Below are 22,379 nucleotides of genomic sequence, written 5' to 3'. Positions count from 1 at the left end.
TTTTATAAAATAAAAAGCAGTTGAAACTGTATTTTTATGAATAAAAATTTGACAAACTATTTATCGTTTTATGATGAGTAAAATTTTTTCATCGCGTTCGCGGCTTTTAAGTAATGCATCAACTTTCGAGGCGCAAGGCCCTTCAGACCACAAGGCATAGGCAGTGGCCACGTCGTCCATGCCTTATGTCGCCCTTGGTCATAGAAATGATGTAATTTGAATATAAATTATTTATAAATATGTATGTTAAGTTATATTTTTATTACGACATAAAATATATTTAAGAGTTTACGATCACTGTGCTGGGTGAGACGCTGTTGAAACAAAAAAGTTATGCATTCCATCACGTACATAAACAGTGTTGTAATTCGCAGAGTGCAAATCAGCAAATTCGTAAAATTTTTGTTTATTTTGAACAATTCAGATAATCGAAAATCTGGATAATAGAGATCCGGATAATCGAGGTTCTACTGTATATATACAATGTATATTAATTACTTTAATGCACTTAACCCTTAAAAATTTTAAATTTATGCACTGTTGTGAAATTTGTCCAGTTTATTATTTAAATTTATAAATTTTTTAAACATGTTAAGGTAAATTTATATAAATGGAGGATTACTGTGTATTAAATTAAAAATTATAAACAGCTTTGAACAAATAACAATAATGAATAATTTTATTACATAGAAAATACTAAGGTGTTTGGTTATTTTAAGTATTTATATTCCAGTAAGTTATTTGTTTTATTATTACATAGATATTGAGTGTATCTGGAAGATAAAATATTGACTATAATCTGCATCTGAACTTTAGCAATCATTCAATTTAGTAAAAATATAGGTTGGACTGAATTTTTATGTGGCTAATCTGTGAATTGTTCATAAAGAAAAGTCAATTTAAAATTATGATGTGGATTATTGAATGGAGCCTATTGTGAGATCCGAACCATGTGTAAACCAATTTTTCACTTTCCACCTAAACTTTTGACATATTTTAAATAAATTTATCACCTTCCCGTTAAAATAACATTGTCAGAAAAAAGGAATCAAATATCTCATCAACAACGATAGAAAGTAATAACTCTCCCCTTTAATGTAAACATTCAACCATCTAAACAATGTCATTCTCATACTGCAAGATTTAAAGTTTACGATAACATACAATTTCTTTACTTTATTATGGTCCCGGGAACACCTTTCAACTTTCACACCTGCTAGAATAACCTCTAGCTCTAATAACAGTCCATCATATGACAATTTTTCCAGGCCAAATCAACATAAGCCCACATCATCCCCCCGCAAGGGGAGTCTCTCACAAGCTTGACTATACTGAATAGTGATATCGTCGAGCTATCTTTATTAAGTGTGGTCTATGAATCAAAGTTGGGATTTTTTTAAAATCGTGCACCGTCAACATCAAGGACTGATATGAACCTCCATGGAATAATCAAGAGGTATGATATTAAGCATGTAAATATTAAGCATGTAAACTCTCTCTCAACCCCTAAAACTTGTACTCGAAAGTTAGGAGAGCTCGAAGTTATGTTGATTTTTGTAGTTGTAAACATCCTTCTTTGTTATGTAATAAATCTTTGATTTGCTTGTTAAATGGTGTCCTTTGCTCGTTTATTTGCCTGCACCTTACTGACAACCCCTCTCACCTCCTCCACTCGACTTGACAAAAAGAATCCCAACCCCTCAGGATCATAGAATGTAACAAGCCATCCACTGACAAAGTGAGCAGGTTTAACCAACCTGTTGCCAACAAAAAGAGGTACGGCCTCGTCATACCTCCAGCGTCCCACACGATTATCTACCAATTTTGCAACTTGAAATTTATTATGAAATAGTTGAATAGTTTTTTCTTTGTTCAAAATCATCAAGAGCATATTTATAAAACTTGGAAAATCCTTTTCATGCTAAAAGTATATCTGCATCATTATATCTGCATATACATTCATGAAACACCAAAGACACATGCTATATCTGGAATCTTCTCTCATTTATTTCCTGTGCATCAATCCACACTTCAATTGATGTTATTAGACACTTCTACTTATTTTCTATAGGACTAAGTTTTAACCTAGTAACACCATTATTAACTAAAATGTAGAAACTTGAACTTGTAACTTGAAAAATAATGTTTCCAGTAATTCCTCCTCAGTACATCATTACTCTTTTTAAAACTATTTGAAAGCTGGCTTTCAATTTTCATGTATGTTGTTTCTACAGAGAATAGAAACTTAATGATTGATTTTCCAGCCCAGATTGCTGAAGGTTATTTTGCCAACTTTTAAAATTTTTTCTCTTAGATTTTTTCTGTTTCTTCCATGAATTGCTTTTGGAAGTGTAATGGAAGAAAGGCAAGAAAAAAATTAAATGTTTCAGAAACTATCTTCTAAATTACATATTAGTGTCATATTTTCAATGTCATTTGGATGTACAAAATATAAACTGATGAGAATTATGCAAATGTTTTATTCCAGTTCTAGCAAATTTTTAATTTGCAGATTATATATCTCACATTTAAAAATATTTACAGTGGAACCTCTATATTTGTAATATTTGATATTCATCACATTTTGATGACTCCTCCCATATTCGTCAGTATTTTCTGTATTCATCGTCATTCCCAACACTGGCAGTGGCACTACAATCACACGCCCATGCCGATCAGCTAGCAGTGTTAGATTAGCGTTGCCAATTTAGCTAATCTTTTGCTAGATTTAGTGGATTTATGAATAATCTAGCTATGCAAGTTATCTAAATTATAATAGCCTAGCTATTTTATAATGCTATTTAGACATTAAAAAAATCAAATAAATTTAATGGAAACAATACGATTTGAATATTTTTATTAAAATGTTTAGCTATATATTTGAATTTTGAGTTGGTAACACTATGCCAGCTAGCTGTAGTTAATCAGTCTGCTTTGTATGATCATTGTGTGTATTCTTGGTTTATTGCATTGATTATTTTCAAAAACTCAAATTCCAATGGCTCCAACAAAGCACACTGAAGAAAAACAGCAAATAAGGAAAGCTGTTAGAACAACAATAGAGATTAAAAGAAAATTATTGCTAAGTCTGAAAATGGACAAAGTAGAGAGGTTGCAACCAAAGTTTCATCTCTAAAACATGAATATCGAATGCTGCTATCTTGTAAGCCTAGAAGTTTGACAATGGCATTTGGAATGTCATTGGAATAATGCTCAACATTACAAATGCCATTATCAAACTTCTAGGCTTACAAGATGGTGGTGCTCAACATTCGATGTTCACATTTTAGAGATGAGAACTTCGGCTGTAACCTCTCTAGTGTTTCCAACTTACCTAATGTTTTAATTGATGCTATGTCTTCTTCTTAACAATAATAACCTTACACTTCTTTTCATTCTACCATCATACTGTATTTATTTAGTACAATAAAGATAAAGTTTTACAAACAACAAAATTTTTATTCTTGTATCTTTTTTTAGGATGGGAACAGATTAATTGAATATCAGTTATTTATTATGAGAGAAATTGTTTCTATATTCATCATTTTCCATATTTGTTAGATCCTTAGAAACAGATTAATGATGAATATAGAGGTTCCACTGTATTTGGCTTTATGTGAAAATAGGATTTAATCATTCATAATTTCACTTTGTTTAATTGTTGTTCACTGCTGATTTAACTATTATTTTAACATATTTTATAACTTTCAATCTGTTTAAATTAATAAACAGACTAAGTAATAAATAATCATAGAATATTTTCATAAATATCAACTGATTTATGAATTTTTTATTCATGTGATTTCTTTTTCAATTTGTATTTGAAATTTAATAAAATATAAAATCTCAAATTTCATGATGATTTAAATATATTTATTTTGCAGAAAATTTTAAAATTATTTCATTGCAAAAATTAAATATTTACCTGTTTCAAGTAATTCTTGACATTGTCGTTGACTTGTTTCTAAACTTTTAGTCAATCTATTAATTGTTTCAACTTTTTCTAATTTTAATTCTTGAAGCATTTCAGCATGGTGCAACAAATCCTTCTGTAAAAGTTCATTTTCTTCTTTCTATAAAAAAAAATTTCTTCGCTTAATAAATTCGTTACAATAAGATATAATTCTAATTCTTTAAATTTTAAATTCTTAAAGTTATTTTTGAAATGAAATTCTTGAATATTTATAAACCAAGGATAAAATTAGAATAAATTAATTTTCTAAATTAAAAAGATCAATTTACATTCTAGATTTTGCATTATTGTTGAATTGCAATTTGAAGTTACCCAATTAAAAATAATTCTAATAATAAATTTGAGTTTCATAAATATAGGATATTCTACTTTTTAAATGATTCATGAAATCTGGCAATGTTTGTCTACTGATATTTTGAAAAACATAAAACAATTTGGCATGTCAAAAACTACAATCATCAATAAAACATAGTATTTTTAACACCAGAAAGAAAATGTAATCTAAGAATAAGAATATACGAATAAAATATGGGATATATATAAAAATATAATAATAATAATAATAATTACAGTGTATATGTAAATATGTTACGCTGATTATAATCCTAGAAAATTTTAATCAATGTAACATATTAACATATATATTGTAATTAAAAGTAGAAAAAAAATCATGTTATGTCATTACATATATTATTTCATTGTTTTTTCTTTTAAAAGAAAGAATAAAAATAAACATAATGTTTATTGATATCATTAGCATATTTGATACATTTTGAATTTACTATTAATTTTATCTATTTTAACCTTAAAAAACACAATAGATAATTTTAGTTAGAATAGGAAATGAGAACATGAAAGAAAAAAATTGTACTAGTACAATTAGTTCTCAATAAATGAAACCAAGCAGAAGGCATGAAACAACATTGAAAATTTCAATATTCTAAAATTCATGGGCAAACATGAAACAACATGCTTTCTTGAATAAAAATAAATATTGAATGATGCAGTTTGCACTTAAAAATTGTGATGCTTTGTCCAGAGATGTTCTCAAACTGTGTTGTAAGAACACCATGTTGTACAGGGGATATCCCCAACTTTCAAACTGTGTTATATGAGGAATACCTGTATTTCTTCATATTTCATTTTCATTTAAATAAAATATTTACAATACATAATTCAAATCAAATCAAACCAAACTTTATTGTATATTTGGCCTATATATTTATGTAATTGATTATCACCATAATCAATATATAACATTGTATTAAATATTTAAAAGATATTAGAGAATAGAATGACAGGTAAATTACAATATAAAATATATTTTAATTGTTTTGATTCCTAGTTACCTATATTTTCACACTATAACATTGTTCTACATATAATAACATGGTAGAAATACAAGTATTATTTGTGTAATTTTTTTAGTATTTTTGCTCTGATATAAGAGAAAGATCTTTGAAGATATTATTCACTCATGTTTAATGCAGTTATAAAATGATAATAAATCAAATTCCCTTTGATATAAAAACAATGAAAAGTTGGTAGAAAAAATATTTGATGAAATTGTTGATTTATTGTACATACTGAATAAAAAATAAAAATATATAAATATTATGACAACACAACGAGTTTCACATGTTGAAAAGATATGGATACTTGGTTTTATAACATGATACATACATTAAGTATTATATATATAATACTTAATACTACACTATAATAGTTATTGGCATATGACATATGCCAATCAGATGTCAATATTTATTGTCACTGAATTATTATATTCAATATTAGTATCTTTATTATATTAGTAGATGTCTTTCAGATACAAAATAGAATTGATCATATGTAATATGTGAGAAGAGTCTTTTTCAAATCTAAACTTACAATATCTTTTTGAAAGTTTTCTTTAAACATAAAATATTTGCTGTAGCTATTCTTGCATTTATTTTTTAGTCATTCTCTTTATCATTGCTATTTGTATTCATATAGGTAAATTACCACTTTATCAGTTTATATGTATTTAGAAGGTAAGTTTGGCCTAACTATATTTTAGCCACGATAGGAATAAAATAATGATAGTATCAGATAGCACCATCTGTACGTGGACTAATAAAAGTTTTTCCTGCCAATTTGCATAAAACGCTTGGAAACGCTCATTTTAGTTAGACTCATATTAATTTGCATCATGTTCACCTCTTTCAGAACAATGCACCAGTGCACAGGACTGCCATTGCTAAGGCTGCTGTAAAGGAGTGTGGGTTTAAGAAACATGACCATCCACCCTAAAGCCTGGACCTGGCTCCTAGTGATTATCTGTTTCCAAAACTCAAAAAAAATCTTCAAAAAGTGGTGATGAATAGTTGCAAGAGGTTGTTTATGAGCATTTGGCAGAAAAAACTACAGACTATTTTTTCAAAGATATTGAAATGCTAATTCCAAAATGTAATAAGTGTGTTAAACTGCAAGTAGACTACATTAAAAATGACATCATTGTTTTATATATATAACATCTAAAACATAGTTCGGCTGGAAACTTTTGGCATCTACCTTGTATATACATATACACATATACACTGATATCAGGTATATTATATCTGGTATTTTAAAATAATAAGTCATCTTATGTATTCAATATTTTAAACTTCTCTTAAATTTAACTGGATTAACTGAATATTACTAGATAATTTAACTGATAATATAAAAAAATGAAGAAAACATTTAAAATTATAAATATAAAATAATAAGAAAATTATAATTACCTACAGTTAGCATTAAAAACTAGAATAATTTGTTTTTTATCTGAATTATAGTATAAAAAAATAAACTATTTTGTCTAATATTATAATAGTTAATATCAAATAGCTAGAATGCAATATACTACAAATATATACAACCTTAAGTTTCAGCAATATAATTTAATTTAAAATGCAAACATTTTCAATCATTTTAAACAATCATTATCAGGCAAAATGATAAAGAATAAAAAAAAGAAAACAAAAATTATTTATTCTTTTTATCTGCTTGACAATGATCATCTAAAATGATTGCAAACATTTACATTTTAAATTAAATTATACTGCTGGAACTTAAGATTATATGTATTTGTAATAAATTGATATTGATTTCATTACAATTAAATTTAAAATTATTATATATATGCAGTTTTGATCAGTGAGGATTTTGGTTAATGCAAGTTTGTTCTGAAGGTGTATAATGTTGCCAGCTCAACAAAGCTCACAACTAGCAATGCTAAACAAATCTGTTCTCCCCACTTCTGCTACTGTTTATTAGTAAGGAAAAGTTAGTCACAGTATTCTTAGTGCACTTTGAATAATTTTATTTCTATATTCACATTTGGTGTAATTTCTGCAAACATTTCTGTTTTAATACTCCAGCTTTTACTAAAAATTCTACAAAAAAAAAAAAAAANAAATGTATTAAAATAGTAAGTGCTTTTTTTGCTTGTAACCCAAACATTTTGGTGGGGGTCAATATGAGGTTCCGAAAACTTGTAGGGGGTCAACAATCAAAAAAGTTTGGCGACCACTGACAAACAAAATAAGGCAAAAAAAAAAAAAAACAGCTTATTTACAGGGAATGCTTGATAAATATTTTGATTGATTTCTAAAACTTTTTTGGACTACTTTAGGAGTTAGTCTAAACTCTAATCAATTTTTAATGTTATTTTCTGATTTGTTTTAAATTTTGTGTGCAACTGCACTGAACTTTGTCTAAAATCTTTACTTAATTAATATTTCTTTAACATATATCTTTTTAAATTGGATTTCTTCATTTCTTGTGTTTTTATTCCACCCAAGTGAATATAAATGTAAAAATTACAATTTTAGCTGACTTGTTAATGATCTAATTCACAAATTAATTTATTTCCCATTGATGGTTAACTTCAAAACATGTGGTTTAGACATATGCAGAGCCAATTAACTGTATATATTCAGTTATCTGTATTTTATTTCAAAATTATTCATGTAATAATTCAATGTATAATAATTTTAAAATTCACAAAATTAATAAACTTTGTTTTACCTTTTCATCTAATTCATGTTTATATTTATCATTTTCTGTCTGTAACATTAATATTTCTTCCTGATGATTGCTTTTCATGCTTCTTATAACAGATTCATATTGCTCTCTAGTTCTAACTAGATTTTCTGACTGACTGAGTTCTGATATTTGCTTTTGTAAAGATGAAATTGTTGCTTCGGTTACATGTAATTTTTTTATTATCTGCAAGAATAATTAATTTTAAAATAAATGAAAACTTAATTTATGTAACATATCACTAAAATTTATACATATCCTATCAATAATACATAATGGCCTCATTCTTACAAAATAATATAACACACAGAATAAGTAAAAAAAAAAATTTTGTATTTCCCATTAAAAAAATTCTAGATCCTCATCAAAATATCAATAAAATTAGAACTAGACAAAACTAATAAATTTCATTGTATTTCAAGATTAGTTGCAAATACTATTGGCATATTATGATTACTTGTAAACTTTATCAACTTTAATTAAATCTATAAGAATAAATCTTCTAACATTTAACAATATATTTTTTTAAATGTATAATCATGCTAGTTTAGTAGAAAAAATATTAAAATTTTACAAGTAAAGACATACTGAATACAAAACTGAAATTTTAAACAACATACAAATGAATTACTTGATATCTAACTGAATGAAACAACTTTTATGCTATAAAACATTTTCATGTCTATCATTATAAACTTTAGACATCACAAAAGATATTTTTTGACTATTAAATAATATTATCTGATAAAATTCAATTTTGAAAAGTTTTGAATCCTTCAAATTTGTATTTGAGTTCAATCTATTAAAACAATCTTGAATATGTTTTAAACACACAGTTTTGCCAAGCTGTTTTAAATGCATTATATAACATTTTATGAATTAAAAATGATTAACAATCAAAATCAGATTCAGCAGTGAGAAAATATTTCACATTCCACTATAAATAATGTATCTGTACATTTAAATAATGTTCGGATACAGTAGTACATCTGAAGACGACCAATAGAATTTAGATTAAAAATGTTTGTGATGATTAAAATAAACATTTCTCAGCAAGCATAAGGTGATTACGAAAATTTGTTAATTAAAAATTATTTAATTTTTGTTTACATTAATATGTTTAAAAGTTGGTATTTCATATTGTTATGTGTAATATGTAAATTTTACATCAGAAATATTTATTTGCTACTTTTACACAGAGTTTTAGCTTTTTTAAAAATTTGGTTGCAATCTTGTAAAATATATTTCTTTTATTCTTACATTTGCCATTTTTCAAGAAACAATGGATCCTTAGAAAAAGCAAAAAATGTTTTGAACTTTTATAAGTAAAAATATTTTTCTAAATCAGTTTATAACTTAATTTTTAATTGAAAATATGAATATTTTCCATCAATTTTATTTTGCAAGCAATAGATGGATGATAAATATCTTAAATATTTTCAAACAAACACACTTATTATTTCATTTCATTTTTATCCAAATGTGTCATCAAAGCATTGCATAACTAAAAATATTCAGACCAGGTTAATAAAGTGAATAAATGACTATTTTAATATTTTTTTATTACATTTTTAGAAAAGATAAACATTTATAATTGAAATACTTTAAAATAAGTTTAAACAGAATACCTCCTCCTTAGCTTCTTTTTCATAATTCAACTGTATTTCTAAAGCTTTTATCTGTCCTTTTAACAATGAATTTTCTTCTTCTTTCAATGCAAGAGTTTCACGAGCCTTTGTCATACTCAAAGCAATATTCTCCAAATCTCCTGAAAATTGCCAAATAAATTTCACAGCATTAGTATTAAACAGAAAATTGAATGTAAAAAAAATATATATATATATATATATTGGTGTTCTGTTTTGATGTTTCTATTTAATAAATACTTTAGTGATTATTTATGGATTTCTTTAAGTTGAAGTTTGATTATATATATATATAATCAAAACATCAAAACAGAACACCAATATTCTAAATATATTGAGTTGAATCTGATTAATTCAAACCTGCTATTATTTTCCTTAAAATTTCTTTTAACCAGTATTTAAAAAATGCAGTTAATTCCAAGTTTTTAGTATAAAGTTTAATAATTCAAAAGTAGTGAATTTCATATTTCAGCAATAAAAGTTAAAGTAAGAAAGCATCATGAATATAATGTAAAGTATATAATGCATGCATTTCAGAAATATTCAAAAATGTACATGTTCTCTAGATTCCTGATTTTGGGTAATTCAGTAAACATATATATTTTTTAAATTATATCCTTTTTTAAAAGAATTATATGTAGTTAATTATTTTGTTAAATTTTTTGCCAATAGATGGTACTATATATAAAGTCAGCAACCAATCAGAAATTAATTGATATATAGAAATTTAATCGATAATTTGGGTGGGACGTACAACATGATCTAAGTTAGAAATATTTGAATGTGACTGCTAAGTTCCATAGCAATTAATCAAACATCCTAGGAGTGTATAGCAAACAAACAAACATCCTCTTTTATATATAGATTATTATTTATTCTATTTTGCTGTTTGCTTTTGTAAAAAATGTATTTGTTAAGTTTTGAAAATTTTTTATGATAGCTTCTGAAGATGATGAATCTGTTTTGATTCCAGATGTTTCAATAATGTTATTCAAAGCTACAAAATATACAGAAGTAACAGCAGCATAAACAATTTTTAATTTACCTTGTGTAACAGTAAGTTGATGTTTCAAAATATGAATTTCTCTTGAATTTTCTTCTTTAATTTTATCTAATTCATTATTAAGTTTTTTTATTTCTCGACCCCGAGCATTGTAAAGAATTTCAAGTTGAAGTTTTTCATCATTATCTAAGAAAATAAAATTATCATCATCATCATAAATTTTTAAAATTTTAATATAATAAAAATTAAAATCATATTCTACACAATAAGTGAAATTAATCTATGAAATAATAATTTACTTCTTATATAGTATTTAATTAAATAAAAATATTCTGCTTTATTATTTTGAATATTTAATGGGTGAGAAATATTAAGAAATAAGAATTTTACTTAATTATTTTTTGTAATTTGGTCATTCTCAGACTTACTTATTTTACTTCTTTCTCCTTTATCATTAAACAAATAAGATTTCCTGATATACCACTGTTTAAAATGTATTCTTAAAATTTAGCAAATTTTAAAAATATAATATTTTCAAATTTATATGAAAAAAAATAATAATGATCTAGATTTTTGTAGATAAAATAGGAAAACTGTCTTATCTATTAAAAATTTCATCAAAATTTAAAAAGTTTTTCAAATTTTAAAGTGCTGCTTTTTCTATTGGCATTCCAGAATATTTGTACTTAATTACCCTGTAGTTATGTTTCTTGTTTTGTCTGATAAAATAAATTTATTTTAACAAAATGCTGGAATTTATTAGTAGTACTGTTGTATCAAAGTAACAAATATTTATATTTGTATTTATAAAAATTGAATATATTAAGTAACAAATATATATATACTTATGATGCAGTTTTTATATTTCTTTTAAAATAATCAATTTTTTAAAAAATTGATTTTTTTTAAAAGTAGTACTGTTATTTATTTATTATCCAAACTTTAAAGTAACATCAAAAGACAGTTTTATAGTTTTATCATTATTTTTAGTCTTTTCTTCTGTCAACTTAACTCATTTTTTACAGTGTACCATTTATTAAAATTGCTTTAAATGTTTTTGATATTTTTAAATATTAATTAAAATAAATAATGTTGTATCCCATTAATAATATGAACTGTAGATAAAACCAGCAAATGGCTTCAGTATCAATCATTCTGGCCTTTTTGTGCTCTCTGAGCGGTAAGGGGCCTAAAACCACAAAAAAAAAAAAAAAAAGTATCAATCATTCTTTAATGACGACGACAGCTTTCTGAATCATGTTACTGGCAATGAGATGTGGGTCTCATATGAAACATTGAAAGCAAACAGCAATGTATGTAGTGAATACATTCTAGTTAACCAATACCAAAAAAATTCAATGCAACAATTTTTTGAAAAATGATTATGTTGACTGTCTTTTGGGACCAAAAATGTGTTCTGCTTGCTGAATTTCTGCCATGCACTGTTATGCTATAAACAGCATAACTTCTGAAATTTACTTTCTACCCTTCAAAAATTAAGAATAGCAACTCAAAACAATTGACCTAAACTCCTGGACTCATCTTTGCAGTGATTCACAGTGTTTGAGCAAGCATTATTGTATTCACAACAATGCTCACTCAAACACTGTGAATCACTCCAAAGATGTTCTTAAGAAATTCAAGTGAAAAGTGCATTTAACCATCCATCATATAGCCAGAACCATGAACCCAGTAATTATGATTTTTTTCTCCATTTGAAGTCATTTTTGGATGAAAGCACAATCTTATAGATGAAAGGCTGAATGAGACTGGAAGGTTGATTGCATTCACAGAAAGAAAGCTTTTTTAACAATGACAGCAAAATGTTTTGTTCAACTATGAGAAATGTATCAAAATTCTTGTCTATTTTTCACATGATTATGTGAAAAATAGTCAACATATTATATTGCCTCGTAAGACAAATAAGACTTCTATGGTGTTCCATGTTTGTTTTACTACCAACCAAACCTTATTCCCTAATGACTCTCAAACTAATGAATTATCATTTAATATTACTATACAAAAAGCAGAAATAAAATAGCACTTAATTAAATAGTATATATTTCTATTAATAGATATTATTATTACTAAAATGAATCTTACAAATATCAGATGCATTCTGTGTATGTTTGTTTTCTTGTTCCAATAATGTTCTTTCATTGTAATCAGTTTCAGCTCTTACACCTGTATTTTTTCCTACTTCTTCAGAAGTATTATCATTTAAAATTCTGATGTCTTCAATATATTTATTTGGAATGCTTTGTACTTCTAAAAATTCATCATTATTATTTATTTGTTGTAATTCATTAGATGAACTTTCTGAATAAAAAGGACTTGCATTTTCAAGCATTTCTGTTAAAAAGATAAATATTTTAAATTATTAAAATTGAAATAGCACTAAAATCATTGAAATTTTAAAGGTATTACCATTATATTTTTTTCTGACTGGTATTTCATTATCACCAAATTGCTCAGAAAAATGAGAAGATAACTTATTATTTTCAAAATTATTATTTTCCTACAAAATATTGAAAATGTAATTTTAAAATTTTACATATAATTGGTAATCAATTAATTCTATTGGTAAATAAATAATTAATAGAAAATGCAAAATAATAAAATTATTATTTTTATATCCTTAAATTTTTAATCATATACAAAAATTTTTCAGAAGTTAAAAATTAAACTATTATAAATCATAAGTTGAGAATTGTCATCAAAATTAATTAAAGCTTATTAAAAAGTTAAGAACTTCATAACTATAGAAGTTCAGTTTATAACATAACAATCTTATCAAAATACTTACTTTATGATTGATGATGATATCTACAAATAAGTGATAATCCTATCTATAATATGAAATAATCTATATGGAACACCAGTTGCTGGAGATATGGCAGAACTGTGCCTGTAGTATGTGGAAATGAAGGTTATAAAAGAATTTAAAGATAGCATCATAGCAATATTCACATATATAGATGATGTGCTCATTATTTGAAATAAAACAGAAAATACTAAGACAAGATCAATTCGAACCACATGAGAATAACATTAGAAGTATACAAAATTATTAAAGAGTTATCTGTACATACCCTTGATACTGACATCTTAATTAAAGGACCTTTAGATGAAAGAATACAGAAAATCCACAGTAATACCTTTATGTATTCCAGTTATGTCAAAAGACTAATTCAGATATAAACTAGCAAGCTTTAAAAATTGAATAAAAGAGGGAAAAAACATACTCAACAACATATGAAGCCGTGGAGGAATAGGTATTGTTTATTAGAAAGACAACTAAGAAATTTAGTTTTAAGAGCAAGCGTGTTGATAATATCATTGATTGTATTCTCTGTACTATCCCAAATAACTCAAAAAGGAGTGGAAGCATTGAGAAGAGTTTTTGTTTTGAATTCTTATGAATATAAGGTAATCTGGCAGATACAAACATACAAGTGATAAATTAAGACAACGTACAGTGCATGATATTCTTAAAAAAAAAAAAAACAGAGAATATACCAGATACAAAGGCAAGAATTTATAAAGTTCCCATAAATATGAAAGTACAAGGACCAAATAGAATTTTATTCTACATTTGAAAATTTTTTAATTTTACTTTTTGTTAAAATTTGTTCATTGTTAAGAAAGTTACTCTTTTTCTTGAAATCAAAAGTTTATCTTTTTCAAGCACTGTACAGTACTATATGTACATCAGAGAATACTTACTAAATGTTGATTTTATGTTTCATATGCTGTACTATATTCATATACAAATAATGTTAATGATAAATATTATGTTAGAATAAAAAAGCTTGTGTCTTTTGTAAATTACTTATTTTTTTTTGTTTCATTGAAGTTCTGGAACCTATCAAACATTTTTCTAGAGGATACACATACTGTACTTTTTATGCAATTTTTATTTTATGTGGCAATCTTTGGAACATATCCACCATGCAAAAAAAAAAGGACAGGTGTATATGTAATTTGGAAAACTCATTAGCCTATGGGAGGTTAATGAGTTTTCTTTATTTTATTCTTTATTAATACAGTATGTCAAAAATTTTAAAACCTTTCTCATTTATTATCTTTAACTGAATTTTTTAGAATGTAAAAGCCAAATTTGATCAAATTTTCCTTAAAAACATTTCTGAGAATAAATAGACAATTTATTCATATAAGTACTTTTTGAACTTGAATGAAATGCTGAAAACAGCATTTCATTCAATAAATATTGGAATAATATTGCAATAAAAAAAAAATTTTTTTTAAATGAAATGACGACTAGTATTTGCTATATTTAATTAATTAATACTATTACTTGATAAATTTCAGAAAATACTGCTACAAATTTTTGCTGAGATTTACATGGATCTTTGATAACAGATAAAAATGTTTGATAATATTTTGATATATATATGTATGTTATATTACAATTAAATGGTTTTGTTATGCATTTTTCTGAATAAAATTAGAGAAATCAGCTGATGCATTTATGAATAATTGTTCAGGATAACAGTTAAAGTATCAGAGCAAATATGTAAACCAGAGCTGTGAAGTTAGAGTCAGAAGCAAATTCATAGGAGTAGAGTTGGTCAACTTTTGTTGACTGTAACTCCTCATTTTTTATTTTTTACTTTATATTCAGCTCTTAGCATCTCCTATCTTGCATTATAGAAGCCTCCTGTAATGCAAGATCTTATTTCATGATGATTTCCCAACTTTATAGTCTTTCTTTGCATATCACTAATTACAGCTAAAATTTTCTTTTCAGAAATTTATATTCAAATACATTCTGTATTGGCTAATTCTAACTTTTGTCAAAAGAACTGTATAAAATGACTAAGAAGACTTAGGTTAAATCTAGTGTTTTTGAATACTTTACAGAGCCATAGGAAGAGGGAAAATGTAGTCTGGCCCAAAAATGAAGAGCAATTACCATGGTTATGAATGGGCATGGTCTCCTGATTTCTTTATAAAGATTTCATTTTCAATTTTTACCTAGTTATTTCAACTTCTCTAAATTCTAAACCTCCCTAAGTAGAAAGATATTGTGTATAGCTACGAGAGAGCGAAAACAATATCTTAGGGATAAATCCTTCCTCTATGGAAAAGTCTATTGGTTTCGTCTGACTGTTGCAAGTTAGCAGGTGAATTGGAATTATAATTATATTCATAACAAAAAGTGGTCCAGTTGTGGCTGGACCAATCTTAGCTGCTGATCTCATTCATTTGGCCTTGCTTTACTATAACCATAGATGCAAAGCATTTTGTGTATAAATGAGGAGTTGAAGATAATAGTGGTGATAATAAAAACCTGTGAAAAAAATATAAATAGTTTTAGTGGTTTCAATACGAATGCTGAACCCATCAGTGGCCAAGCGATCTTCTGTTCCCTGAACACTGGGAGTTCGATCGTGGGTTCGCACCTCACTCAGACAGACTGGCCACATGGAGTTTTCTGGGTTTTCGCTACATCTGTAACACCTAAATAGGGGCCAGTTTCCCTTCAAAAGACCTTCCAGAAGTCATCCCCCTAGACAGATCACCCAAGTGTTGCATTGCCATAACTTCACTAAACAAACAAACAATAAGAATGCTTGATAATATACTTAAAAGTACTGAAAAAGTAGCCAGATGATTCAGTTAGTAGTGATGAAATGCAATTATGAGTTAATTTAATTAAACTATTAAATTATTATTTAGAGGCAGGAACCAAAGTCAGATACTCTAAAATTCTGCAAGTCAGAGTTGGACTTTCTAAAATTTATGAGTTTGAGTCAGATTTGAGAACTTGGTCTATCAATTCCAAAGCCCTAGCGTAAAAAGTTGCACTCCTTGTCTTCTTACATCATAATTTAAATTTTTTACCATTACTACATACAATCTGTTTAATATAAAACTAAATCCATACAAAAATCAATTTAAAATAATAAATTTAATAACCTCTTCAAATCTTGGTGTTGATGTTTTACCTTCCATATTAGGTACCCAGTAATTAAATGGCTGTTTCATGTTTGTATGATCCCTAAAAATAATATTAAATTAAATTACATTGTAATTGTTCATTTAAAAAAATTATATTTAACTAAAATAAAACAAACTGAAATAATATACAACCATCAGAATAATATTGTAAAAGAAAAAGAAATAATTGAATATAATTAAATTTATACAAATAAAAATTAATTTTACAAAAATAGAGTTTACAGTCATGTAATATGCTTTGCATTGAAAGTTTGTATATACTAATCAAGCCTCCTGCCCCTACAGTTTTCATATCTGATTTCATCTTTCATCTACCTAACTCCATTCTCCAGATTAAGGAAAGTCAGCTAGACAGGTGACAGTGGGAATTTATAGGTCTAAAATTTTTTCAAATTGCATCCCAATTACAAATACAGAAATATACCATATACAATAGAGTGTCGATTATCCGAATCAATTGGGGACTAGGGTTGTTCGGAAAATCGATATTTCGGATAACCGATTATGTACGAAAAAATATATTAATTTATCCCATGTTGAAATTTTTATCCGTTGTGTGTTGCTTCATGTTGAATTTTTGTCAATGTTAAGCCTAACGAAGACTATTGTATCGTTAAAAATTATTTTTTTATTTTGTACAAACAAAATAAATATATTGAAAAATATAAAAACAATAAAAAATTAAACTTCAGAAGTTAATTTAGTATCAAAAATATAAAATATTTGAGTAGCCCAAGACATAGCCAAAGATTGCAGCGCCACAGCACTAGCGAAAATTTAAATTTGCCGACTGGAATTCTTTCAGATAATTGACGTTTCGGATAATTGACGCTCTATAAATAATATTAAATTCTTCTCTCAACTTAGGATATCATACAGCAAAAATCTAAAAATGTTATGAACAATCTACACTAAAGACACTATGTTCAACACCCAAGTGTGCAGTATGAAAAATTCAAAGAATGTATGAAAGATATAGAATAGTGATTCTCAACATTATTGACTTGCAGATCACATAAACTGAGTCACATATGAACTGTAGACCACCTATGTACCCATCCACATCCTATCCTGTAAATATTACTTAGATAATGATAGATTGAGTGCCGAAATATCTCTAATGTGGGAAATACATGATGTATAAAAATGTTCTTTTCTCTGCCTAAACAGCATAGAATTACATTTTTCCAAAATGCAATTCTATGCATTTTCGTCAGATCTGTGTATCACTTAGCATATGGTACTGCCAGACCAATCTGCAGATCATCTGGCACATGCTAATGAGCAACCAGTGGCCCCACACCAAACTTTGAGAATGACTAATGTAGATGATGATCCATATCCAGAGAGATCAGTGATGTGCATAATGGAAGTTATTGCTAAAATTAAGGAATTCAGACAGGACCAATTAGTAATCAATAGACAATCTGGCCCACAGTGATTATTTTTGACTCTATCTTGTATACATAAATATGAAAAACTGAAACAGAATTGTTAACTGATAGCTGAAATTACAAAAGTATATGAAATAACTTATATAATGCTGTATCCACAAAATTGTAATAAAGTTTTTCTATGGCCTCTATAGGAAATAGAATCCACATTTGTCTAGATTGTTGTATAATTCCAGCCCTGGATTTAATAAAATCTAAGAAATCATGAAACAGCTCAGTAGCTATATTATATCTCAGTGCATATGTTGCATCTGTGAGATTTTAGATACCCCTTTTATTAATGGAAAGTTAAATCAAATCAATAATGTTTAGAAATAATGTTTCTGATTTTGATGGAAAAAGTTTAATTTCAAAAACGAAGGAAACTGGTAAAATTCACTTCCTTTTCAATGGAAGTTTCACATCCTTTCATATTTCCCTTATCTTCCAAGATTTGAGTCACCTAACGAACAGTCACCCCTCTATAAATCCCCACTCATCCTGCTCACGTGGGAAAAATACAATGTTACCATTGGAGGAAAACCTCAAAAAAGGGGATTCTTTGGTATTGTTCGGAGAGTACACCTGAATTTCTCGATGTAGAAAGACGTATTCCATACCGTCTCCCCACGGCAAACGCCATTAGCCAGGAGTGCGCCTAAATCTTCATAGTAGAGAAGACATATTCCATGTCATCTCCACATAACCAACGCCCAAAACTTGAAGACTAAACTATTTGTTTAAGTGCCTCCTCCAAATTACTAAAGGAAAGATAAATAAAACTGAACAAGAACCAAGATTAATTAAAGAACTTTTTCATTGAACAAATATAAAGAGAAGACATCGAAATAGAAAGTCAGTGAGGTAGTATGATTCTAAAACGAAGTGTAATCTCTCTCTCCGTGAAATGGATAGATTTTATAATGGTAATCTCCATTTTTTTGTTTTTGATTTAGTTTATTAAATATTCTTTGTTATTTCGTTTAAACATGGCCTCATTCTTGACTGAATCAAAAAGATTCCTCTTTCACAATTATAACACAACCTCTCCATGAAATTAATTAGAAGTAATCGCATGATAGTCTGCGTAATTGACTATCTGGTGTCAACATCCTGACGGATCCTAAGGATAGACTTCACAGTCTGTATCCTTATTTACTTTAAAGACCTCCAAAAATTTAGAGATCGAATCTTGCGATTTTGTGCCGATTAAGCGGTACTCCAGTTTGTATCCCCAGCTTATCTCACACATCTATTTGCATTCCTTTAAATTATATGTTGTTTGTCACTCATAAAATAGTGTATGTACTGTTAGCCCTAATGAAAAGAACTGTATATGTACAGTACTTTTATATGCCCAGTTTCAATTATGAATCTGTCTTTAACTGAGGTTCTATGCAGCAAGACACAAGAGCTAATGACAAAACAAAATGTTAGGCTTATACTAAACCAATAAATTATTATAATAATAATTTCATCAAAGAAGTTACTTCATTTGGTTGTTTAAAATCCACGTATCATCATCATCAAAATTTTGATTTGGTTTTGCATACTCAGAATCATCAATAAATTCACTGGCATCATCATCATCATCATCAATTAAATCATCAAATGCTGTTGATAATAAATCTTGCAACTGAAATTTTAAAAGAATTATTTTATGAATATTTTAAAATGTTAATATTAAAAGTTTTTATTTTAATTAATAAATTCTTCATAAAATATTAGCTTTCAATATTCCTACAATTTCAAACAGTAATGAATTATACATTATCAGAAATTAAAGTAATATCCTTTAATTATAATTTTAAGAAATTTAATCAATCTATTTCAATCTATAATTTTTGATGATATTAAAATTTAAAGAAAGATTATTATTATTATAAATAATGAAAATATAATATATTTTTCAACTCATTTTAAAGTAGTAAGATTAATGTTTACAATCCAGAATTATAAAATATTATAAGTATACAATGCACAAGATACCACTATATCATGCTTGCTTAGTTGCCCAAAAATACTTGAGAGAAACTTCTTAATAAAGTGAACTCCAATGCAGTAGTTTATTATTTTTGTTATAATTTTTAAAGAACTTGGAGTTGTTTTCACATTAAATTGATTCATTTCACTTCTGATAAATATTTTGTATTTCGGCAACAGGAAGTTTAGGACAGTCAAAAACACTCTAGATGTTAAATAATAGAAATTTCTCAAAAACTGTCTTGAGAATATTCTGAAGGATAATGTGAATAATTCTCAGTGATAACCTTTGCAAGAATATTCTCACAATTATTATTACTGAGAATTTTACAACTTATAATTTCATTGAATCTAAAGAAACACTTTATTACTAAGTTACCATTATTTTACAAATACTTATTTCATATAAAAACAGAATCTACTTATCAGTTCATCCTATCATTGAATAGTAAATACAAATTATTTCAATACATATTTGGAAAAAGTAGACTAGTCTGAAATTAACAACCATCAAACTACTCTGTCTATCAATAGTTTCAATTGAATATGTTATATCAGAAGTTCCCAATTTATTTTTAGCATGAAATGCTTTTCACCTTAATAAAAAAAATGTTGGTACCCTGAGGATATCAACAAATTAAAGCATATAGGTAGCCACTTTACTTTAAACCAAAACCAAAAATAAAACTACAAAAAACTAATTTTATTGATTTTTAATTGATTTTATTTCAATTTAAATTAATTAATTTAAACTGAAATAAAATCAATTGAAAATTAAAAGAATATTTTTAAAAACTGTTTAAAACTTGTTTTGAAATTTTCAATTGCAAATCAAATTTATTTTTAAATTTATGTTATTTGTGTAACTTGTCAAACATTATATCATGATTTCAGTTCATTCCATTACCAATAAATCGATTCCTACTGTTTAGAAAGCTATAAATAACTTTAGCATGTGTATAGTCTCAGATGGAGTCCTTGTATAATCATACAAAGACTATCTGATACCACAACAATTACACTTCACATCCCAAATCTACATTGGCACATCCATACATCACTAGATCAACGGATTTTATTGTGGAACCCCAAATTTTTATCAGCAGAACCCTAGGGTTCCACAGAACACAATTTGGAAACTGGTGTTATACAGTGGTGCCTTGTACTGTACTTCAAATTTAATTCATTCCAGGAGGTTGTTTGAACTCCAAATTCATCTGAATTAATTTTTCCCATTAGATATAATTGATAGTGAATTCCCAGACACTAAACAACATCCATGTTGATAAACTTAAAACATCAAATACACATGATTTAACATAAAAATAACTAAATCTTCCCACAGCTGGTTATATGTTAGTAAATAACACCAACAAAACCTTCAAAATAAAACCAGCAAATATGTTTTAATATCTTTTATCTAGTGCTTTTGATCCTTAAGGCATCCGTGTTATAAAAATAACACAATTAGATGCCTTAATAATGAATTAAAACATGAAAACCATGAATAAAATACATAAATACTGTATAATAAAATGAAAACTGCATTTATTGGTCCACACTGTGGACTTCTGCATCTTAACATAGATGTGTGATTTAATTAAAACAACTGTGAAATTAAACATATTATAACATAATTTAACATATGTAATATAAAATTTTATCCTTTGTTTACAATCTTACTTTAAACACTGTACTACACATTTTGTTTGAATAAAATCAAGTGGTAATGTCAGATAAAAAGCATATCAAGCATATCTATCAACAAATATCACACTATGCAGTATAAATAAGCAAACCCATATATGCTTTATGCAGGGATGCACAACCTTTTCTGAAGAAGGGCCAAATTAGGATTAAGTTTACTGACTGGGGGCCGGACCTCCAAGTGATTAATGTGATGGCTGAGATTGGATGCTGGTGGCAATCTTCTTGATGTCTAGCGTAATGGCAAATGTTGAAACAACCAGCAGATTTTCCAAATTCTCATTGGTTAACCTGTTCCGTGTTTGGCACTTGTTTAAATTCATAAGCGAAAACACTTGTTCGCATACATACCATGTTTCCCCAAAAATAAGACCTAGCAGAGGTTTTGCTGAATTGCTAAATATAAGGCCTCCCCCCGAAAGTAAGACTACTAGGTCTTACTTTCGGGGGGAGGCCTTATATTTTTTTTTTTACTCGTAACGGTCATCAACAGCAGGTTGAAAGTGGCCGTTGGCTTTTTGAAAGTACAGCCACTGATTGGTCAGCAGACAACATGCCACACGGCATGATTTGCATAAGACTAT

The 22,379-nt window shown here is 27.1% G+C and overlaps 1 protein-coding gene across 1 annotated transcript in view; it reads right to left on the bottom strand.

The window, feature by feature from the left end:
- LOC111613320 (centrosomal protein of 152 kDa-like) overlaps positions 1 to 19,741 on the bottom strand; it is a gene marked incomplete at its 5' end in the record, with an annotated part of 54,917 nt that extends 35,176 nt beyond the window's left edge. Inside the window, 8 exons of the mRNA XM_023354673.1 lie at positions 3,926 to 4,073; positions 8,024 to 8,224; positions 9,667 to 9,806; positions 10,730 to 10,873; positions 12,791 to 13,039; positions 13,115 to 13,205; positions 16,631 to 16,712; positions 19,596 to 19,741. Of these exons, the coding sequence (XP_023210441.1) occupies positions 3,926 to 4,073; positions 8,024 to 8,224; positions 9,667 to 9,806; positions 10,730 to 10,873; positions 12,791 to 13,039; positions 13,115 to 13,205; positions 16,631 to 16,712; positions 19,596 to 19,741 (1,201 nt within the window). The remainder of the gene's footprint in view (positions 1 to 3,925; positions 4,074 to 8,023; positions 8,225 to 9,666; positions 9,807 to 10,729; positions 10,874 to 12,790; positions 13,040 to 13,114; positions 13,206 to 16,630; positions 16,713 to 19,595) is intronic.
- Between the last annotated feature and the right edge of the window lie 2,638 nt (positions 19,742 to 22,379).

This window comes from Centruroides sculpturatus, unplaced genomic scaffold (assembly GCF_000671375.1).
Source record: "Centruroides sculpturatus isolate CEXI.00-Female unplaced genomic scaffold, Cexi_2.0 scaffold1889, whole genome shotgun sequence".
NCBI classification, from domain to species: domain Eukaryota; kingdom Metazoa; phylum Arthropoda; class Arachnida; order Scorpiones; family Buthidae; genus Centruroides; species Centruroides sculpturatus.
This window is presented reverse-complemented; position numbering and strand designations above follow the sequence as displayed.